We start from the raw sequence: 19,186 nt of genomic DNA, 5'->3' as shown, positions 1-19,186 counted from the left end.
TGGGCTTTAAAATTATTAAATCAACCTCAGGCTATATCACACCTACCAACAGTTAATCCTAAATCCCACCACCCATCTGTGATGGGAATGAAAAGAGTAATGGCTGCTAAACCAAAGCAACAAATTATATTTCACAAACTCCATGCAGGGTTTTGTAATTAAATACTAGATTTAGTTATTAATGAAGCATTGTTGTCCATGTTTGGTCCATATCTTTGTCAGGAAATCAGCTGAGTCGCCATTTAGAGTAATGGGGGAGATGAGAACATGGATCTGCAGCTGAAAGATTTGTTACAATACTGATGAGTCGTCTAATTCAGGGATTACTTCAGGAAATAAAAGGGAGGGTAGCAACCCTCCCAAACAGCTTACACTATTAAATATATTGCCTGGTATTATATCTTAATTTGTCAAGGTAATTAAGAGTGAAAACAACTTTTTACTTTCCCTCTACACCTCTTCCTATGTTTAACAAATCACCCACAAGGTAGAAGAGCTGCAAGAGATCTGCATGCACACCAACAAATAAGTCTGCACAGCATGGGGTTGATAGAGTTTTTATTTTTGTAACAAAAAATGCAGTGAGTAAACCATGGAATGCTCAACAGGAGCTTATTGCATTTGGGTTTCAAGAAACGGCCTTGGCACAGAAAGACTAGCACAACAATAACATTAGAAGGAAAAAAAAAAACTACAGTGCAGTATGAGTGTGGACTTAAATTCACAAAACAGCAGTCCACCTCTGCCCCTCTCCCCTGACTCAACCCAATCCCAACTTTCCCATCTTTTTTTTTTTCTCTACCTACATAAAATGTGCAACATCATGACATCAACAATCAAGTTCAAAAGAAAAACAATTATTTTTAGTTTCTCTCCATGAAAAAAGGAAGAGTGGGTAATGTCACCTTGTAGGATTCATTATTGTCCATGTATGGCAACAGGATGTTTGAGTTTTGCGATGTCACATTGCTACCTGGAGGCTCCTACTTTTTCTGCTTGCCAGGGGCTTTGGATAAGGCCTCTAGTGAATGTGTGGTCTCCTTCAGTGCCTTCTGAAGGGCAGAAATTGCTTTCTCATGGCCTTCCAGCTTGGCTGCTTTGCCTTCCAAGCCAGCTACCATGCTTCTTAAGCTTTCTAGCTGCTTTGGCATCTCGCTGCTCCCCTTGCTGCCCCCTTCCAGAGCAGCAAGCCTCTTCTCCAGGTCGTCTACCTGCTGATCCAGACTGGAGTCTTTGATTGTTAGCTTGTTCTGAACCAGAGACTGGAACTCCTCCAAGCTGCTCTTCAGTGTCTGCAGCTCCTGCTCCAAGCCAGTCTTGGCCTTCTCCGCAGCCTGGCCCTGGGCAGCTAGTGTGCTCTCATGAGAGTCGTACTTGGCGAGTATTGATTCCACTTTGGAGCTGATCTCTGATACCGATGCTACCAATGACTCTCCACTGTCCTCTGATGCTTTTACTCGGGCCTCCAGGTCATCTGACCTTTTCTGGGCCTGAGCAGCTGCTGCGTTCACTTCCTTCTCCACACTGTGAACGGCCTCAGTGGCCTGTTGGATCCTGGCCTCCAGTGTCAGGGTTTTGTCCTTCACTGCCTCAACACTAACCTCTGCTGCTGAAACTGATTTCCTCAGGCTCCCAACTGTGTCTTGCACCACTGTCCTCACTGCCTCAACTTCTTCAGAGAGTGAAGCCACTTCCTGGTTGCGGGTCTGGAGCTCTGCCCTCACTGCACCTATCTGCTCCCTGAGTGAATCAGCTGAGGCCTCAGCAGCCTGCTTGGCTGTGCTGATTTCAGCCACGGTTTCAACAATGGCAGCGAGTTCCTGTTTGATCAGCGCTGGGTCGTCCATGTCACCCAGACGGGCCTTGAGATCAGCTAGCTGGCCCTGCGCCTCTCCCTGAGCTTCGGTGAACTCCGCCACACTGGCAGCGATAGACTGACTGAGCTCGGCCAGGCGCTCCTCTACTGTCTTCTCCAGGGAGGAGAAGTCCCTCTCGCGAGCCTCCTTCACCTCACTGATGCCCTCTGAAAGGTCCCTGAGTAGGTCATTCTGGAGCTTCTGGAGGGCCTCCTCCACCCTCCGTGTCTCCACCTCACCCCTCTTCACCCGGCCGGTGGCTCCCTCCAGCTCCACCCGTGTGACACCCAGCGATGACTCCAGCCCATCCACAACACTCCTCAGAGACTCCACCTGTACAACCAGAGAGGAAAACCCATCAGTCTACATCAATATGTGATGATAGGTTGTCTGTGGTGAGCTACAGCTTGAAACCACAAGCTCCTAAACCAGCTTGACAAGGCCACAGTTAACACTGGCTCATAATTACACTACAATGCATTTTCCACAGTGTTTCTGAAGTGTGCTCATACCCAATTAACTGTTTCAAATATTGAAAGCATTTGAATTTGAAGTAGAGTGTCATCACATAGGCTAACCATTGATAATATTGGTAAATGTTTGTGGCTGAAGAGCCACAAATACATACATAAGAACATCATTACAGGAGAGGAAAGCAGAATGAATGATGATGATGAATGAATGCAGAACAAAGAACAAGGTAAAGCTTCATTTATAAAAGGCCAGTATTGACCTAATTTGCAAGTAGTACTTGCAGTAAACAAGGAGAATGACTTACAAGACATCATTATAAATTAATAGTCCTCGTTTCTGCAAAAGGGTTTGCTGATCAAACACTATACCTTTGCTGTGCCAACTCATCAGGTTTTTAAAGGTGGGGGAGGAGAGGCGAGGAGACCCTTTTTACTGCCAGACTGCAACACTTTTAGGTGACTAACAATGTCGGCCCAGCCTTATCTGCCCTGTCCAGCTTTACGTTGGGGTCCACGGATGGCTGATTTAACTGATTTAATCACCCACCCACCCACCCATCCATCACCACACACACACACACACACACACACACACACACACACACACACACACACTCTACCCCCACCCCCCGCAATAAGTACACACAACCACAACTATGGACAGTTATGTAATTGTATACAAAGTCATATCTGACAACAACAAGCTCATCAAATGGAGGTCTAATGTGTATTTCTTTCCAAAAGTTGACATTAAAAAGTTTGGGAGCCCCTCCTGTATATTGTCTCGTGCCTTTTCCATTACAACTGAATGAAGTAGTTTGCTTCCCCATCGTTGCCTACCTGTTGAACGACACTCTCCATTGTACTCTTCATCTCTGCGTTCTGCCGTGCGCTCTCTTCATTCCTGGCGCTGATCTGCTGGATTTCCTCCACCGCCTGCTGCAGATAAAAGGCAGCAAACCCTGCAGCGCCTACCAACGCGATGTAAAACACAGCGGACACAAGAAGCTTGAGGCAGCCTCCTGACCCTGGCCCCTGGGCTCCGGGGCCACTCACCCCGTTACTGCCACTTTTCTGACTTTTCTTCGACGCATCGTCTTGGCTGGGCGCGGGGCTTTTCTCGCTGGAGCTGTTCTTGTTTCGGTTTTTCGCAGTCATCGTCGGTGGGGAGCTCGCTGAGATGTTGCACGGCGCTGGTTTGGACTGTAGTCGTGGATGGAGAGGGTTTCCAGTCCAGGCCCACTGTACCAGCAGCGTATCAGTGAGCGCGTCGTGTCTTTCCTGGAGCTCTTTGCGTTGAGGTATGCGGATGGGGGCCGTCCCATGTTCCACCACAGGCTCTACATGGGTCCAGCCTAATGAGAAAACCGACTAAAGTGAGTGACTTGTACTGCACACTGTCCCAGGCGCTGCGGTGGTGATGCAATGAAGTTGCCCTAAAGTTGCATAAGCAACCCGAGCATCCATGAGCATCTTTGCTAAAGACCCTGGACCAGTTTTAATGAAGTAGAAGTAGAAGTTGTGATATATGTCTAGGCAGATATTTCCTTCTCAGACGTCTACTGCAGTGGGTCCCAAATTCTGGAGATCACCATCAAAATGAGGATTACTTCAATTTCACCTATTATTTCATTCACTTGAAGTTATGAGAGAATGTATAAGAATGACAATCCACTTTCTCCACAGACAACAAACATCTCCTCACATGGGGACAAACCCTTTTATCAAATGGGGGTCTATGATCTAAAGTGCATCAATCTGGGTGTCCTTTACATTATGAACGTGTGGGAACTGGTCTATTATAGGCCTGCTGTTACTAAAATACTGTAGCCTTGCCTTGCCTTCATACCATGCAATGAGAAGTAGCCTACACGATTTCAGGTTCAATTCACTTTCACTTTAAACTTATTGTTCGTTATTCGTGTTTAAACAGGCATATTATTCACCCCACCAGTGACTGATGCAAACTTTCTGCAAACATCATTCATAGTGAGGCATCAGAGCAGGGAGGGGAGGGGCTGCTTCTTCCCTCTGGCTTGCTCCTCCCTTCATACGTGGCAGCAGTGGTCCTGGTATTTTGTCTTATTACATCTTTCCACAGAGCTAGTAACAGTAACATCCTCTCTCCTTGCAGGCTATGGATAGGCTACTGTCGGAAACTTCAGCCAAAGTCACGGCGTTTCTGTCGTCTGGCCAAGAACAAGTCAAAATCAGCAGTTTTTTCCTCCCATTAGAATAAAATGTCACTTTAATCCGCTGTATTGCAGCCCTAAAATGTCTTGGGGAAGTGAATGTACACAATGTTCTGTTCACTGTCTGCTCCTCTGCTTGGCTGTTTTGCCCTATTTTGACCTATTTGTATTTTTTCCTTAACTGACATGTCAAGGCTACAATGAAACAAGCACTAGAATATTACAAAAATATCCATATAATAGCCTAATGTATATCTTTTAGTGTGGTGCTCAATAGTGAGTCTATAGTGACCTTATCATACTTTATGTTTTTTTTGTTTGTTTGTTTGTTTGTTTGTTTGTTTTTATCCCCTGTAGCATTGCTGTAATATTCCTGCCGTGTAGTTATTCCTCTAGAGATTTATTTGATACTGTGCCTGTGCAGTTTCCTTCTAACATGTATTATACTTTAGGCTACTACACTTCTTATTCTCAGTGGATTTTAATTTGGTTTCAGTATGCTTGAGCCAAACACTCCGCCTTTAGAAACTCTTGCCCTACTATCCAGAAAACGAAAATGTCCCTGCGTGCAAAAATTCTCACTTACGTTGCATTCTTAAAATAAAACTACAAAAATCAGGACAGTTTCCTCAAGAGGAGAGTGGAGAGGATCAGTGCAACTTTACATCCTCGGTTTAAACACTAGATGTCACTAAAAGAGCATTTATGTTAACCACAAACACTGAAAACAGGTAATCAAATTGCAAATTGCCAATGCGATGGAAAAAAATGATATAAAAATGTAAAAAAAAAAAAAACCCAAAACAAAACACCCCGAATGAAAAATCACTATAGTGTTCTTATTATATTCCTATAATATAGGCCTACCTATAATATATATATGTTCCTATATACAGTATATGTTCCTGTGGCACTCAGTGGCTATCCTAGTTTTGCGTTGATATTTGTATTCTTTGAATATCGATTAGTATCCTTATAGAATTTTTTGTAGGATAATTGTAGATTTAGCAGAGTGTGCAATTGGGAAGCTTAGGCTGTTAATGAAAAGCTGCTCATTTTCCATAAAGTGGATGAAACTGGATGGATAGTTCCGTCATTGGTCAACCCACCCGCAGGCACCCTGGTGTTGCCTTCAGGTGCTGTAGGAAAAATCGGAGATACGATAGAGATTAACCTGAATTGTAAGTATGACTGGGAAAATGGGGATTTTTTTTTTTAAGTGAAAGCCTCAAGTACAAAAGGTATTCAAATACTTCAGTACAAAATCTTTACAAAATCAGAAATGCCATGATCAAAATAAAATGGAAATAAAATTAGCCTACAAAAAGAAAAAAACTTTGAAACAAACAAATGAATGAACAAACAAAGACACAAACATAATAAATAAATAAGTAAATAAACAAATATGAAGTAAAAAGCTTATTGTAATTGTTACTGTAGGCAGACCTATTCCTATGTAACGCTCAGGAAATACACGGTGCCGGTGTCTGTTTGATGGTCATGTCTGGCATATGTATGTGAAATGTGAGTCCAGAATTTGGTTAAATTCCAATTTTAAACAAGAATAATTTGGGTGTAGTAGGCCCTATGTAAAAAAAAAAAAATTAGTTATGTGTATAAAACTTGCTCATAGGTGTCATCAAATTAACCATGAATTAGAGCAATTTGACTTTATAATAAGTAAAAAAAATATATACTATATATATTTCAAGTTCAAAGTAAAATTGTTACCTGTAGCAGGCCTACGTAAATGTGTTTTAAAGTCATTCTAAGACTGTAATGTAGTGGCAACTAAAAACAGATTAGGGGGGATACTTCACTCGAGGCACAAATTGTACTGTCTTTATCAATTTATTCAAATCTAGAAATAAGTACACCATTTGGGAAATAAGTACATATTTACTTGGTTATTTCATATGATACCCAAGCTGGCGTGATGTCACGTTTAGGGGGCGGAGCGGACAGCATAGAAGCTGTGTCATCAACTGCTGGTAAAAGTGATGTGTTTTATTTTATTTACGAGCAGACCTTGAATGCAGCATATGGCCCCGCCCAGACGCCGTGACAACAGAGCCTCGTCCTCCGCCGCTCTTTCCAGGTGTTAGTATGTTATTGCAGTGAATCTGGACGGTGTTAGAGCTACCAGTATATCTGCATGTAATGTCCTGTATGCTTTATCTCAAAGGCTAGCTGTCTCTCGGAGGTCTGGAATGCTGTCTTTTTCCCACTCCGTACTCTCCGAGGGAAGGAAGCGAGAACCCAGACAGTTGTAAACCATTAAAATGAAGACTGACACAGGGATGAGAATTTGAACTGTGTGTTTATAACTCGAGTGGGAAAAGCTAGCAAGCAGGCTAGCTAGCTAACCAGACAGCCAGACACCCGGCTTGGATATCAGATTTGTGCGGCCATGGCTGGGCTCATCAAGAAGCAGATCCTGAAGCATCTCTCCAGGTCAGTCCTGATCGGTGGCTAACGTTACCTGATGGGGAGAGGAAAAAAAGACGACGGAGGGATTCAACTGTCAGGCAGACGCTAGCTAGCTACTATCAAAACCTGGTTCACCTGTCAGACGAAAAGCTAATGTAACGTTAGCTGGGCAGGGATGAAAACGTTTGCTCTCGCGGCTAAGTAAGTTAGCCTGGCACCCCTCCGGGCTGTCAGACAGTCAGCTGTGTTTTATGCTGTTGACTCGCCTTGGAAACCTCACTGACCTGACGTGGCTAGTCAGCTAACTTGCTAACTTCAGCGCTAGCAAGGGAAGGGCTAATCCCTCGGTTCTTGGTGCTAGCTGGTTGAACCAGTCGAGTGATTGAAACAGATTGCTTTAAAACAACAATCTCAGTCCTCCTGTAAAGGCACATTATCCTACTTGTCCAGGTAATTGCTGGCCGTGACACCAAACAAACCCTGTGTGCTTCTCCGATTGAGAGATAACTAAAGGTTACCTTAATAATAATGTGATCGTAGGTCACAGTGCAGGGTCAGCATTGACTCCCTTAAAGACAATTTAGCAGGGTGCAAGTTTGCTTGCGCAGGGCTTAAACCCGGTTTATCCGCTGTCTTCACCACTAGGCCACCCTGCTCCCCCCCAACGTTTTTTTAATTCACCTGTCCCCTTTGAGATGACACCTATTCACCTGCACCCAACACCCTTGGCAACCAACACAAGCTCCTCTAAGACGGGTGCTGGTCTACCACATTCATCAACCACATTTGTTAGCCTTCCTTCTGTCGCATCAAAGCATGTCTTATGTTGTTGGTGGCATAGATAGAAAAACGTGGTAGGTACTTGTTAAGTTGCCTACAGATATACTGTATGTACCCAATGAACTGCAATAGGTTGTTGAGTCGTGCTCCATTTATTTCTCTAACACCCTGTTGTCATGGACAGCGTTCAGCTCTACCCACTTTACTTGTATTATTTATTATTTCCCAGTATGCCTTGAGGGACTTTCAATGGAGTACTTCCTTGTTCTATTCTAGGGGGAGAACCTGAAACGGTTCTGTTTTCCTCTTATATATTAAGGTGCTAATGACCCAGAACTGATATTATTCACATCTTGAACCATTTGTTCTAGAAATAGAAGATTTTGAATGGCGATGGTAGTGATGCTGATACTAATGTACTATCTCAAAGGTGGATAAAGGTCTCTCATTACAGGCAGGATAAGAATGGAAAACCACAATGTTATATTGCATGTCACATGTCCACTACGGTTTGGAAAGTTCATCAGTATGCAGTAGGACTGGTTTGTGTTTTTCAGAAAGGAAAAGCACAAAACTGATTCTGTGAACGGTTGATTAGAAACGTCCTTTGTGATGAGAAGTCCTTGACTGAGTAATGATTCATCTGCAACTCAACGGTAAATGCCTTAATAGTGGTTAAGATTGCTTTGTCCTTCATGCTCTCAGGCAATGCCACAGCCAAGTTTTTCATTGCCTACAACACACAGCCTATGGGTGTCATGTCCTTCATTGTCCTACGACACAGGCTGAATTTGTGCGTGCGTCTCCTGCTGTGTGTGTGTAAGCGCTGCACTAGTGTTTCTGCATGTGAGTGTGCATGCCCTCAGCAGCATTAATGTCAACAAAGGCAGGAAATGACCAGGAGAGCAGTGATGTCATCTGTCTGTAGGCCCGTCATCTGATCTCCTTTATCCTGGCCTGATTGGTCCGGCATCGGCAGCAGAGGCTGACCTGTTTGACAGCCGGCCAATCCTGCTCTGTTCAGTGTAGTGATGTCACGGTAACATCAGTGCTGGTGTCAGCATGCCAAAGCAGCTTCACAGAATATACTCCACTTTATAGATACAGATGCAGTAGACAATGAATTCTTTGTTTGCTTGAGAATAGGCTAGCTGTCTGCTCAGCTGCAGCCTCATGCTGCCACATAGATGCTTCAGTCAGGGATGCTATCTATTGCTAGCTAGATCATTCACACACTATAGCTCCTCTTATATAGCCACAGGTTATGTTGCGTGTGTCAACATGTCAGCTCAGCTTCTGAGAAACCCACGCTGAGCTGTGACAGAGGACACACATCCAGCTACTACTGTGAAGAGGAAGACTGTGTCACTGAGTGAGGCAGCACGACACAAGGCATTTTATTTTTACACTTCATTGACTCAGCAGTCAGCGATGGCTGTTCCTCCTCTGGCCAAAACAAGTGCATCGAGGCACGCATGACATATGAAACTAGTTGAGAAGGCCTTTTTTTTTAATGTGTATTGTTTGAGGAGGCCTTTTTCTGTCTGTGTGCATATCATCATGTATCCTCTGAATGTGTGTGTGACCTGTGTGTAAAGGTGGGTCTGTGAATGTTAATTGACGTTGATGAGTTGGTGGGTGGGTTTTTTGTGTTTGCCTAATGTGAGAGTGTGTCGATGAGGTGTTTGACAGACGGCTGGACTCAGGTAGCCCCTTGGGTGAGTTGATGAACGAGGTGTGTGTTTCTCTGCATTACCAACGGGTTCGGATATCGACAGAACCCTGGGCCAGGGCCAGACAGAGCAAGGTCCTGTTACACACACACACACACACACACACACACACACACACACACACACACACACACAGACACACACACACACATAGATAAGACAGACAGATAGATAAACAGAGAAAGAGGCAGATAGATAGATACACTCACACTCTCTCTCTACTTTGTTCCCCCAAAAGAGAGGTTCTCTTTTCTCTTGCCCGCCTCTACAGGGAGTTCAGAGGTCAGGGTCAGACACAGAACAGCAGCTGTGGAGCTGATAGGGATTCAGTGTCTTGCTCAAGGACACTTCAGCAGGGTGGATACTTGCCGACAGGGGACTTGAACCTGAGCCTTCCAGCTGAAGGATGAAGGACGATCTCCCTAATCGCTACACTACCTGCTGCCCTAAAAGAGGAGTTGGATACACAGGAAACTTAGGCAGAGTGGTTAATAGATTCCAAAAGACTCTGTTCACCTTCTTTATTTTATCAGCAGAATATGATTTATTTATTTATTTTTTTTAGAATGGAAAGGATCCTTCAGATGATGGTTGGTTACCTGCCAAAGTGACTGGAAGAGTACAGAAAAACCTAGTGCTGCAGCAAAAATGTACAAGCATTTGGCTGGTGGCTGGCATTAATTTCACACACAATAGATGGAAACAGCCCATTATGCATTTCCTCTACAGCTAGCTACCTCATGTCTGGACACACCAGTACTCTCAAAAGTGACGTTGCAAGAGTTTATTTGAGCTTTGAAATGACCTTTGCCTTTCCTTTCCATAACATTGGCATGATTAGATTAGACTGAGTGTGAATGACTGTGCATTGAATGGGGATCCAATATCACAAGACAGAAGCAGTCCCACGGACCGGTAGCATTGTAGGCTGCCTAATTCACATCCTGAGGCCTAGGGAAATATTGAGATTGTGAGCAACGCAGGCAGATCTGCTTGATGTGAAGTGTTTAGCCAAGCTGTTGATAGGCAAACTTACAGAAAATGGCCCCTAAGATTTGAAAGATTATCGCTATCTTCTCATGGAATGAGTTGGAGGCCTAGGAGATTAGGTTTATAGCCAGGGTGGTATGTGAGGTCCAGTTTGGGGTTAAGTCAGGACATTATTGGGGAGTTGACACAACGGCTCCAACAGGCCTAGCCCAATTCACCCCTCCTCTGTTTCTTACTCCTGCAGCTGTTGGTGTATGTGTAGCATTTTAGTCCAATACTCACATTCTTGTCCTGTCATTGGTGCTTTGAGCATTTCATATGATTTAATACAGGTGATGCATCGATTGTACAAAATCTTAGGACCACCTGCCTTCTACAAGTGAAGCCAAGTGAAAGCTATGATCCCACAAGGATTTCACCCATTAAATCTTCTTCACTCACCCAGTGGAAGAGATGGGTTGGATTAAAGAAGGATTTCTCAGCCATGAGACAGTGAGACTGGTCAAAAGGAGGTGCATATCAGTATTAGGAATGTGCTATTCAGTATACACAGTGTATAATAGATTTGTTCTTTATCCATCACTGGATGCTTAGTTCTCATTGCGATTCTTTTTACATGAGAGATGAGCACATTTCTGCTGTTGTGTGCCATTACGAGACTCTTTTCTTGGGCCTGATTCTCTCTGTTCTGCAGTGACTGTGATATTGTGCCATAGTGGTGAACTCCACTATGCTCAGTATTATCGCTCAGTGCTGGTGGGGAGGCTATTACAGCATGAGTCATGACTCGAGTGTCTAGCTGTGGGCGTCCCACTGCTGTGGTGTTGTGAAATACTTGTGTGTGAGGGTATGTGTACTGAATATCTACTGTGTAGCCTATGTGTTTGCAGTTACTAACGTGTTTGTTTGTGTGTGTGTGTCTGTGTGAGAGAGAGAGAGAGAGAAAGAGAGAGAAAGACATTTGGCCAGGCTCCCTCCAGGCCCTGGCATCCTCTGCTGTTGTGTAACTGGGGTCTTGAATTGTTCTCTCCTTCACTCTAACCTTTTCTCCGTCTCCACAGGGTCATAAATATTACAGGACTCTGGGGCCCTCGGTGCCAGTGCAAACTCACTTCACTTTGACAGGTTGCCTGTGTGTTGTTGTGTGGTTGTCTGTGTGCGTGTGTGTGTGGGTGTTTGAGCTTGTGTATGCTTGTGCGTGCGCCCATACATGGGTGTTTCTTTGCACTTGTGCTTGTGTGTAGGTGTGAAAGTCATTGAAGTAATCCCTCTTGACAATAAAAGTGTGTTTAAAGGGGATGACACAACTTTTCTGTACACACCGGTGTTAGAGAAAGCTAGGCCTCACACTCGTTTAGAAAATGGGGATGCTCTGATTGAGAATTTGTTCAACTATTACCGATCACAGGTCTAGGGTAGGATAGATATTTGATACATCACGACACAGTGCCAGTAATTTGTACTCTACTCAGGCATCAGTCTTGCTTTTGAACTTTGAACCACCTTGAACCTATCACTTTATGACACCCTAATATTAATAACACAATACTTAACTGTACAAATTCATCCACTGCACCATTTCTTCGACATATCTCATCTATTAGTGGAATTATACCTGTATGATGTTTAGTATTTGTATTGAACAAATTCTCTGGTAAGTGTGAATATTCTTGGCAATTTAAGTACTGCTGATTTTTTTATTTTATTTTAGGCATTTTTATGCTTTATTAGATAGAGACAGTGTAAAAGATAGACAGGAAGGTATGGGAGAAAGAGAGGGGAGGACATGCAGCAAATGACCGCGGGCCGGATTCGAACCCGGGTCGCTGCGGGAAGGACTGAGCCTTACATGGTACACACTCTACTCGGTGAGGGTTAGGCCCAGTACTGCTGATTTTAAGGTTAAAAAAAAACCCCAAAACGATATGATGTGGACTAATGGCTGTTAAATGTGATATTTTCTGCTTGTTGCACATGGAGCGCGGTGCAGAACACGCATGGCAACACATGCATGGTGGCTGGCAGATGTTGCCAACAGTTCACATTTTCTATTTCCCAGATCAAGCTTGGATTATTACAGAAGGCCATTCACCAGCAGGCTGATTCACCAACCTCATATGTAGTGTGAATATTGGGCGGAGATGGTGGGCAGCCATTCCAGGTATTTCTGAAAGCAGGAAATGTGAGGAAATGTGATGTAAGAGCCAAATAAATAGGTTATGTGTTTCCTATTTGATTTACCAGCACCCCCATACTGGAGGCAGTCGCTCTCCACACATTGCAGCGGTGCTGTCCTCTATCACAAATGCAATAACGGAATAAACACATGGCAAAAGATTAACTCTCACAATCCAGTGATAATTACATTTTGAAATCAACAAAATTAGATTACATTTGATTATCTTGTACTAAATGGGCCTGTTTCAAAATTAAGTCAATTGACCTCTTCCATGCAAAAGCCCATTAAAGAAACAAGTACGCTTATTGGATGTGTTCCTTTTTAGAAACACTTTGGCCGTTTTGTCTCATTTGTTGGATTGTCTTGATGTGTGTTACCAATGGCATCTTGTTAGTGCAAGTGGCTGTTTGATGGCAACACTTTCCTGTTGTTTTCCTCACTGGTTGCTTATTGAATCAAGTGCCTCAGTATCCATTTAGGAATACAGCCTTTATTGAAAAGTTTCTACAGCAGCCTCATTGCACTCTTCCATTTACAATGAATGGATAGCGAAAGATTTAGAGGCCTATTTAAATCTTACATTATCTGTTTTAGTTGTTGAGCAGAGCCTGCTGTTTGGTCAAATGAACAGCATTGGCAGAAACAGTGTGGTGAAAAGAATGCGGTAATGTCTCCGACCTTTTCTTTTTTTTTCCCAGAACTGCGTTCCCAAATCCCAGAAGAATGCACTGATGAAGCTTCCTACTCTTCTCTCCTCTCTCTCAAAGCTTCTTTCTTTATTTCTTTCTTTCTCCCTCTTTCTTTCTTTCTGTATCTCTTCTCTCTTTCATTCTCCCTGTCTCTCCCCCTGTCTTTTTCCCTCTCTCTTTGTGGTTTTGGTTTCTGATACATGGTGGTTGCCAGTCTGAGTCACTCTGCCCATCTTCCAGCAGGCTCCTCCCATTCTGGCATTCGTGTCGTCAGGCTACGCCACGGACGCACATCAGAGAGGAGGAAAAAAGCAGAGAGATCCAACTCTGCCTGTATTCCTGAGAACCACAAAACATCATGAAATATGGCGGACCAGAGTCTGCTTTCAGTATTTTTGTCTTAATGGAACAGTTGCAAGAAAAGCCCTCTCTGTTGCAGATATTTTCAGTTTTATTCCATGTAAGGACCAAATTACACACAAACCGAAAGTACTGGTAACAAGGGATAAAATTAACCTTTTTTGTGATGAGTACTTTTTCAGAAAAACTGTCCTTGAGCAACAAAGGAGCCGTGGCGCTGCTCATTTGATCATGATTAATTAACAGTATTGTATCTAGCTGTGCGTATGCTGTCTCTGCCTGAGGCTAAACTGCAGGAGGAAAACGCATGTGTGAGGGTTAACACCCACTTTTACAGACTGGAAGGTGGGCCAGTCCTTAAATATTGAGTGATTAGTTTTCTAAAACGTGGATGATCTTTGTCCACATCTTGAGTGGAGACAGTGTCTGTGTTTGTCAGGCAGGCGGACCTCTCTCCAGTAGCTAGTCCTAATCTCTTTATGGAGACCGGATTTGGTCCGGTGACCGGGATAATGGGCAAGGGCTGGAGAGTCGGGATGAAAGGGGAAGATGACGGTGTGTGAACTTGATACCGTCTGCCCTTTGCTGCTGATCAGGGTGGTATTAATGAGTAGGTTATGTCAGTGTGCTTTGGCCTAATTATTGCTAATGTAGCCTAGTCTATTAGACAGCTGATCAACAACATATTATTGATTAGAGTATTGATTTATTCATGAAATAGGAAGAAGGGGAGAGGAAGAGCTGGCCCAGGGGAGACAGAAGCCAGATAAGGAAGGAGACTGAGTCAGAGCGGAAGGAGAGAGAGAGAGAGAGAGAGAGAGAGAGAGAGAGGGAGGGATAGAGAGAGAGGATAACAAGTTGACTTGCTGGCTAGCTGGTTGATACTTGATCAGCGGCTGGAATGAATATTTAACTGGTCACAAGGCCGGGACACACCAGCAGCAGCATCCATCTCTGTGCTCTCTGTGTGCATCAGAGAGAAAGGGACTGTGTTTCTGGCTGTGTGTGTGTGTGTGTGTGTGTGTGTGTGTGTCTGTATGCCCATGTGAGCGTATTTACACATACTATACTTGTTTGTGTGTGTGAGAGTGTGTTTTTGGTCTTGTTCCTTCGTTCTGGGACCACGCTCCTCACACTGTGCTGAGTCTCTGGTTGTGTGTACTGCTGCCACTGAATAATTTACAGTGATGTTGAATTAGAGAAGAATCTAACACTACCAAGAGGTGTTGAGTGGAAAACAGCAGGAATTTGACTGACTGAACGATTAAAAACTTGGGCAACTGAATCAGAAGGCAGTGTTTTTTTATCTTGGACAAAACATCTTAAACACTGCGGATGTAGAGTATAATATGTATTTCATTTATAGATTAGTTGCTATCAGTTAAGAGTTGGGCTGAGCCTATTGTCTACATTACATTATGTCATCTTATGTCATCTTTTTAGAAAATGAGGTGGTTGGTAATAAGGTCACTCTGTCAGTAGTGTGCATTGTTTTGTGGAACTCTGAGCTTTGATCTGGCCCTATTTACAGGCAGACACTTCTGTATGTGACAGATTAGCTAAGTAACAAGATTAAGCCTACCTGTGTGTGTTTGTGTGTGAGAGAGGGAGAGACTGTTTCTTTGTAATGCTACTAACTGGGTTTGATACCAGCAACTAGCTTAGATCTATTCCTGCCATTTTTAGTTATCAGATATAACGGGGAGACATGGTGTGGCTGCCTGGGGCTACTTGCTTCACTGCATCATTGCAGACAACCAGACTGCTAAATGAAGTTCACCAAACATCATCTAGACTGTAAGGACTGGGTATCTGTGGCCTTCACCTCTCCACATCACATGGACAAGGCTGTGGGCCTCTTGACAGCTTGACAATGTCAAATCAATCAATACCAGCTATGTTGTAGCGGGTCCCAGACTGACCTGTGCAGATGCACAGGTCAGTGAACCTTTTGGAATGTGGATTCTCTGCTAACTATTAACTAAATAATCAAACTACGGATGGGCACAAGAGCACTTGGGTCACAGACGATGAGTTTGTGTGTTCGGGTCTATTTACTTGAGTTAAAGAGCAAACGCACAACGTACACAGCAAGTGCATGAAGCGCTACACTATACACACAACACACAGACCTTATATACACACAGCGTGTTCACACACATCCACACAAGACACTGAGGTCCTGCATGCTAATTATACCATACCTTTAATCAAAGATCAGAGTTGGAACCTTATCTTCTGAGGCAGTGTGAGGCTTGAGTACATTTTGTCCTTGTTGTGCGCGCGCATACACACACACACACACACACATTCAGCATCTTTAAAAGCCCACTGACATTTTATCCAGCATGGCTCTCACAAACTGCAATTATCCTGAGCTGCAACATATAATCTATAGTTGCAGACTTTGGCCTGCACCTCATCTTTCATCCCGCTCTTCTGTCCTTCCATCCTTTTTGTTCTCCTCCCTTCTGCCTTTGAATTCTTTGTGTTGTAGCTCATGAGTTTCTTTGTGTAGTGTGCTTTTGTATGGCGTTTTACAGAACTTTTATTTTGTATAACACCTATTATAGACTTTGTCCTGCTTCTTTAAAAATCTGCACACTCTGTGTAATCTGGTTCCTCAACCATATCCTCTCTGCCTGCAGTCACCTTTAGATTGACCAGCGACTTTAGAAACAAAGCACTTTTAAACAAGCAAACTTTTTAAATTGCAACGATAAAGCCTGAATGAAAAAAGCATCTTTTTCTACACTGTTACAGTTTAATGGAGTTTTTATTTCCATTGTTGTAATTTAGAAGATGGTGTCATACTGTACTTCAGCAGCAATTTATCTAACTATAAAGCAAGGAATCTCTGTCTGTCTGTATGTGTGTGTGTGTGTGTGTCCTTTGCATATTTCGAGAACCTTTCGTCCGATCTACTTCACACTTGGCGGGTGCTGGGGACCCAAGGACGTCGTGCAGTGTCGGATTTGGTGCAATTTGGACACGCGACAGGTTCAATATGAATAAACTTTGAATAAATAAGCGAACAGTGCTCTGTGCAGCAGCGGGGCGAACGGGCACTGCACTAGTAGGACTAAATTATAGGTTTATATTTTTGAGTGTACTAATAGGCGGGTTTTAAGTATAATGCATTCTGAAATACATGTGAAGTTAATAACTATGTACTAACTAATAACTATGTAGTATCACTTTTTTGGAGGAGGTAACCTGCATTTAAAAAAACAAATACTGAGTAATGAATGTCAGGCAACATTATTTTCCATTAGTCTGCATTGGAATGACACTCCTTCTGTCCCCATCCAACACATACAGCCTAACAGTTGTATTTCCCTGTGTTTTCCTGTCCTGCTGGTTTGCTAAGAACCCGTCTCTATAAATATCCCCCTTGGCTCAAAGCTGCGTTCCCCTCTGTGTCCTGCAGGTTTGCTAAGAACCTGTCACCGGACAAGATCAACCTGAGCACGCTGAAGGGGGAGGGCCAGCTGACCAACCTGGAGCTGGACGAAGAGGTCCTCCAGAGCCTGCTGGACCTGCCAACCTGGCTGGCCATCAACCGCGTGGGCTGCAACAAGGCCGCCATCAGGGTGAGAGACACACGCACATATGTGCAGTACAGCAGATATCAAAAGTCTACACACCCTTTCTTATCTACTTTTTATTGCCTTGAGCCTTAGATGAACACCCATAAAACCAGACTTTTTTTTTTCTCTTTCATTTGGATATAGCAACCATTGAAATCAAGGTAAAAACAAAAAGACACACTTTTCTGACAATGTATTAAAGATTGGAAAACACTTTGTGCAATTGTGCACACCCCTTGTGATTTGGGGTTGTAATTATGTTAATATTTAACTAATCATGTTCTACACCATGTACAAAGCTGATTTGCATGCTTTATTTCATTCCCCCGAGGCAATAAAAACCAGAAAATAAGGAAGGGGTGTGAAGCCTTATATCCGCACACACAGATAAGCTGACACACATAATCAGTACACAGTCTCGGTATGAGCAGACACCTATTCACACTTATGTCGTACATATGTAATACACACTCGCAGCTGATAAATCGTTGTCCCACTCACACACTCACACACACACACTCTGCTGGAACTGTCCGGTGCCCACAGTGCTCATGGTCATCAGCCAAGTGCCACGTGTAACAGTGAACTCTCAGACACACCCTGGAAACAGTGAATGGAGCGGTTTAATTTCCTTTATGACTGAACTGTTTTTCAGGCTGACGGCAGACCAAGGTCCACTTTTCCTCTCCCCCTTTCCTCTTCCACCTCCATTACTTTCTCTCCATTCTCACCGTGTTCACTTCCCAGCTCGTAACATCTTTTCACATCTCAGCGTCTCTCTACGCATCTGTCTGCGCTTCTGAATCCCCCTTTTGTAAAGCCATGATTAGCCTGAATAAAATAAACTCCCCTTCCTTTATTACTGTCCTCCTGTATGTGTGTGTTTGAGATTTGTGCGTATATGTTCTTGTTTGCTGTCTTTCCGCTAATTGATCTCGAGGGATGGGTGGTTGAGAGGCGCAGTGTCTCACAGTTACTTAGCTTTATTGCTGTGTCACTGACAATATGTGCAATATCTTTGGTGCAGTGTTGCGGCCTTTATAGCCAAGTCATTTAAGTGTGTGTGTGTGTGTGTGTGTGTGTGTGTGTGGTGCATCAGATCTCTGAGTCAGACAAAGGAACAGTGGGGCTAGTGAAGTGAAACCTGTTAGCTGCTGTGGTGCTGCCTGGCTCCAGCTCATTACTGTAATGCAGTGGTTACTGTTAAACTGCTAGAAAACAGAACAGTGATGTCTATCTCACTTCCCTTCTCTTTAGATCCCCATCGCTCCTTTTTCTTCCTGTTACAGAAGACCTTTCTCTTGTCCTTTTCAAAAGACTCACTGCCATGTTTTTTTTTTTTTTTTTTAATCTAAAATCAACCCTGTTTCAATCAGTGATACACTCCTGCATGCACACACACACTCACAAATACCACAATGATACAGACGGAACAAATCTTTCTGCTTTGAGCTCTCAAAGTGACAGGCATGTGCTGGCACCTCCTACTGTATCGTATCTATGATGGAGGGAGTCCAAATTCATTTTTAGAGTCTTAATTCAATTAGGGCCACAAATCCCAAGCAGTTTTTAACTTCTCGATTTATGATGTCTCAAAGAAGGAGTTTTTCTGTGGAAAGAAAAGCAAATTAACATAAGTATGTAATCTCTTTTTGAGTAAATGCTATATAATTTGACACGGGCGTGAATAAGAGGCTGCATGGATTCAGGATTAATGGAAATTTGGAGTTGAGTGGAATGAGCTTTCGGCTGCCAGTTAGTCTAGACTCATTGATTCTTTTTCTTCCTCCCTCTCTGAGATACCTTGCCTGCTGTTTTGACTTGATATAATTCTCTCCAGTCCAATTACCTTTCAGTTTTGTTTGTAATGTAAATTCCATTGACAGGTAATTTGGTTTGCTATTTTGGGAAGGC

General features: G+C 43.4%; 2 protein-coding genes across 2 annotated transcripts in view; one reads left to right on the top strand and one right to left on the bottom strand.

Moving 5' to 3' along the window:
- Positions 1 to 543: 543 nt before the first annotated feature.
- ckap4 (cytoskeleton associated protein 4) lies at positions 544 to 3,606 on the bottom strand. The gene is made up of 2 exons (XM_071535478.1): positions 3,170 to 3,606; positions 544 to 2,189 (listed from the first exon to the last, which is right to left on the bottom strand). Exons 1-2 carry the CDS (start codon positions 3,485 to 3,487, stop codon positions 984 to 986), a joined length of 1,524 nt encoding a protein of 507 aa, XP_071391579.1. The 5' UTR covers positions 3,488 to 3,606; the 3' UTR covers positions 544 to 983.
- Positions 3,607 to 6,656: 3,050 nt separating this feature from the next.
- Positions 6,657 to 19,186, top strand: part of bltp3b (bridge-like lipid transfer protein family member 3B) — a 34,194-nt gene continuing 21,664 nt past the window's right edge. The window contains exons 1-2 of the mRNA XM_071535461.1: positions 6,657 to 6,975; positions 17,113 to 17,275. Coding sequence (XP_071391562.1) covers positions 6,932 to 6,975; positions 17,113 to 17,275 — 207 coding nt within the window. The 5' untranslated portion in view covers positions 6,657 to 6,931. The remainder of the gene's footprint in view (positions 6,976 to 17,112; positions 17,276 to 19,186) is intronic.

This window comes from Centroberyx affinis, unplaced genomic scaffold (genome assembly GCF_046629955.1).
Source record: "Centroberyx affinis isolate AG114_WGS23_722 - 3 ecotype Tasmania unplaced genomic scaffold, CSIRO-AGI_Caff_v1 ptg002712l_1, whole genome shotgun sequence".
Lineage (NCBI taxonomy): Eukaryota > Metazoa > Chordata > Actinopteri > Beryciformes > Berycidae > Centroberyx > Centroberyx affinis.
Note: the sequence above shows the minus strand (reverse complement) of the source record. Positions and strands in the feature narration are given on the sequence as shown.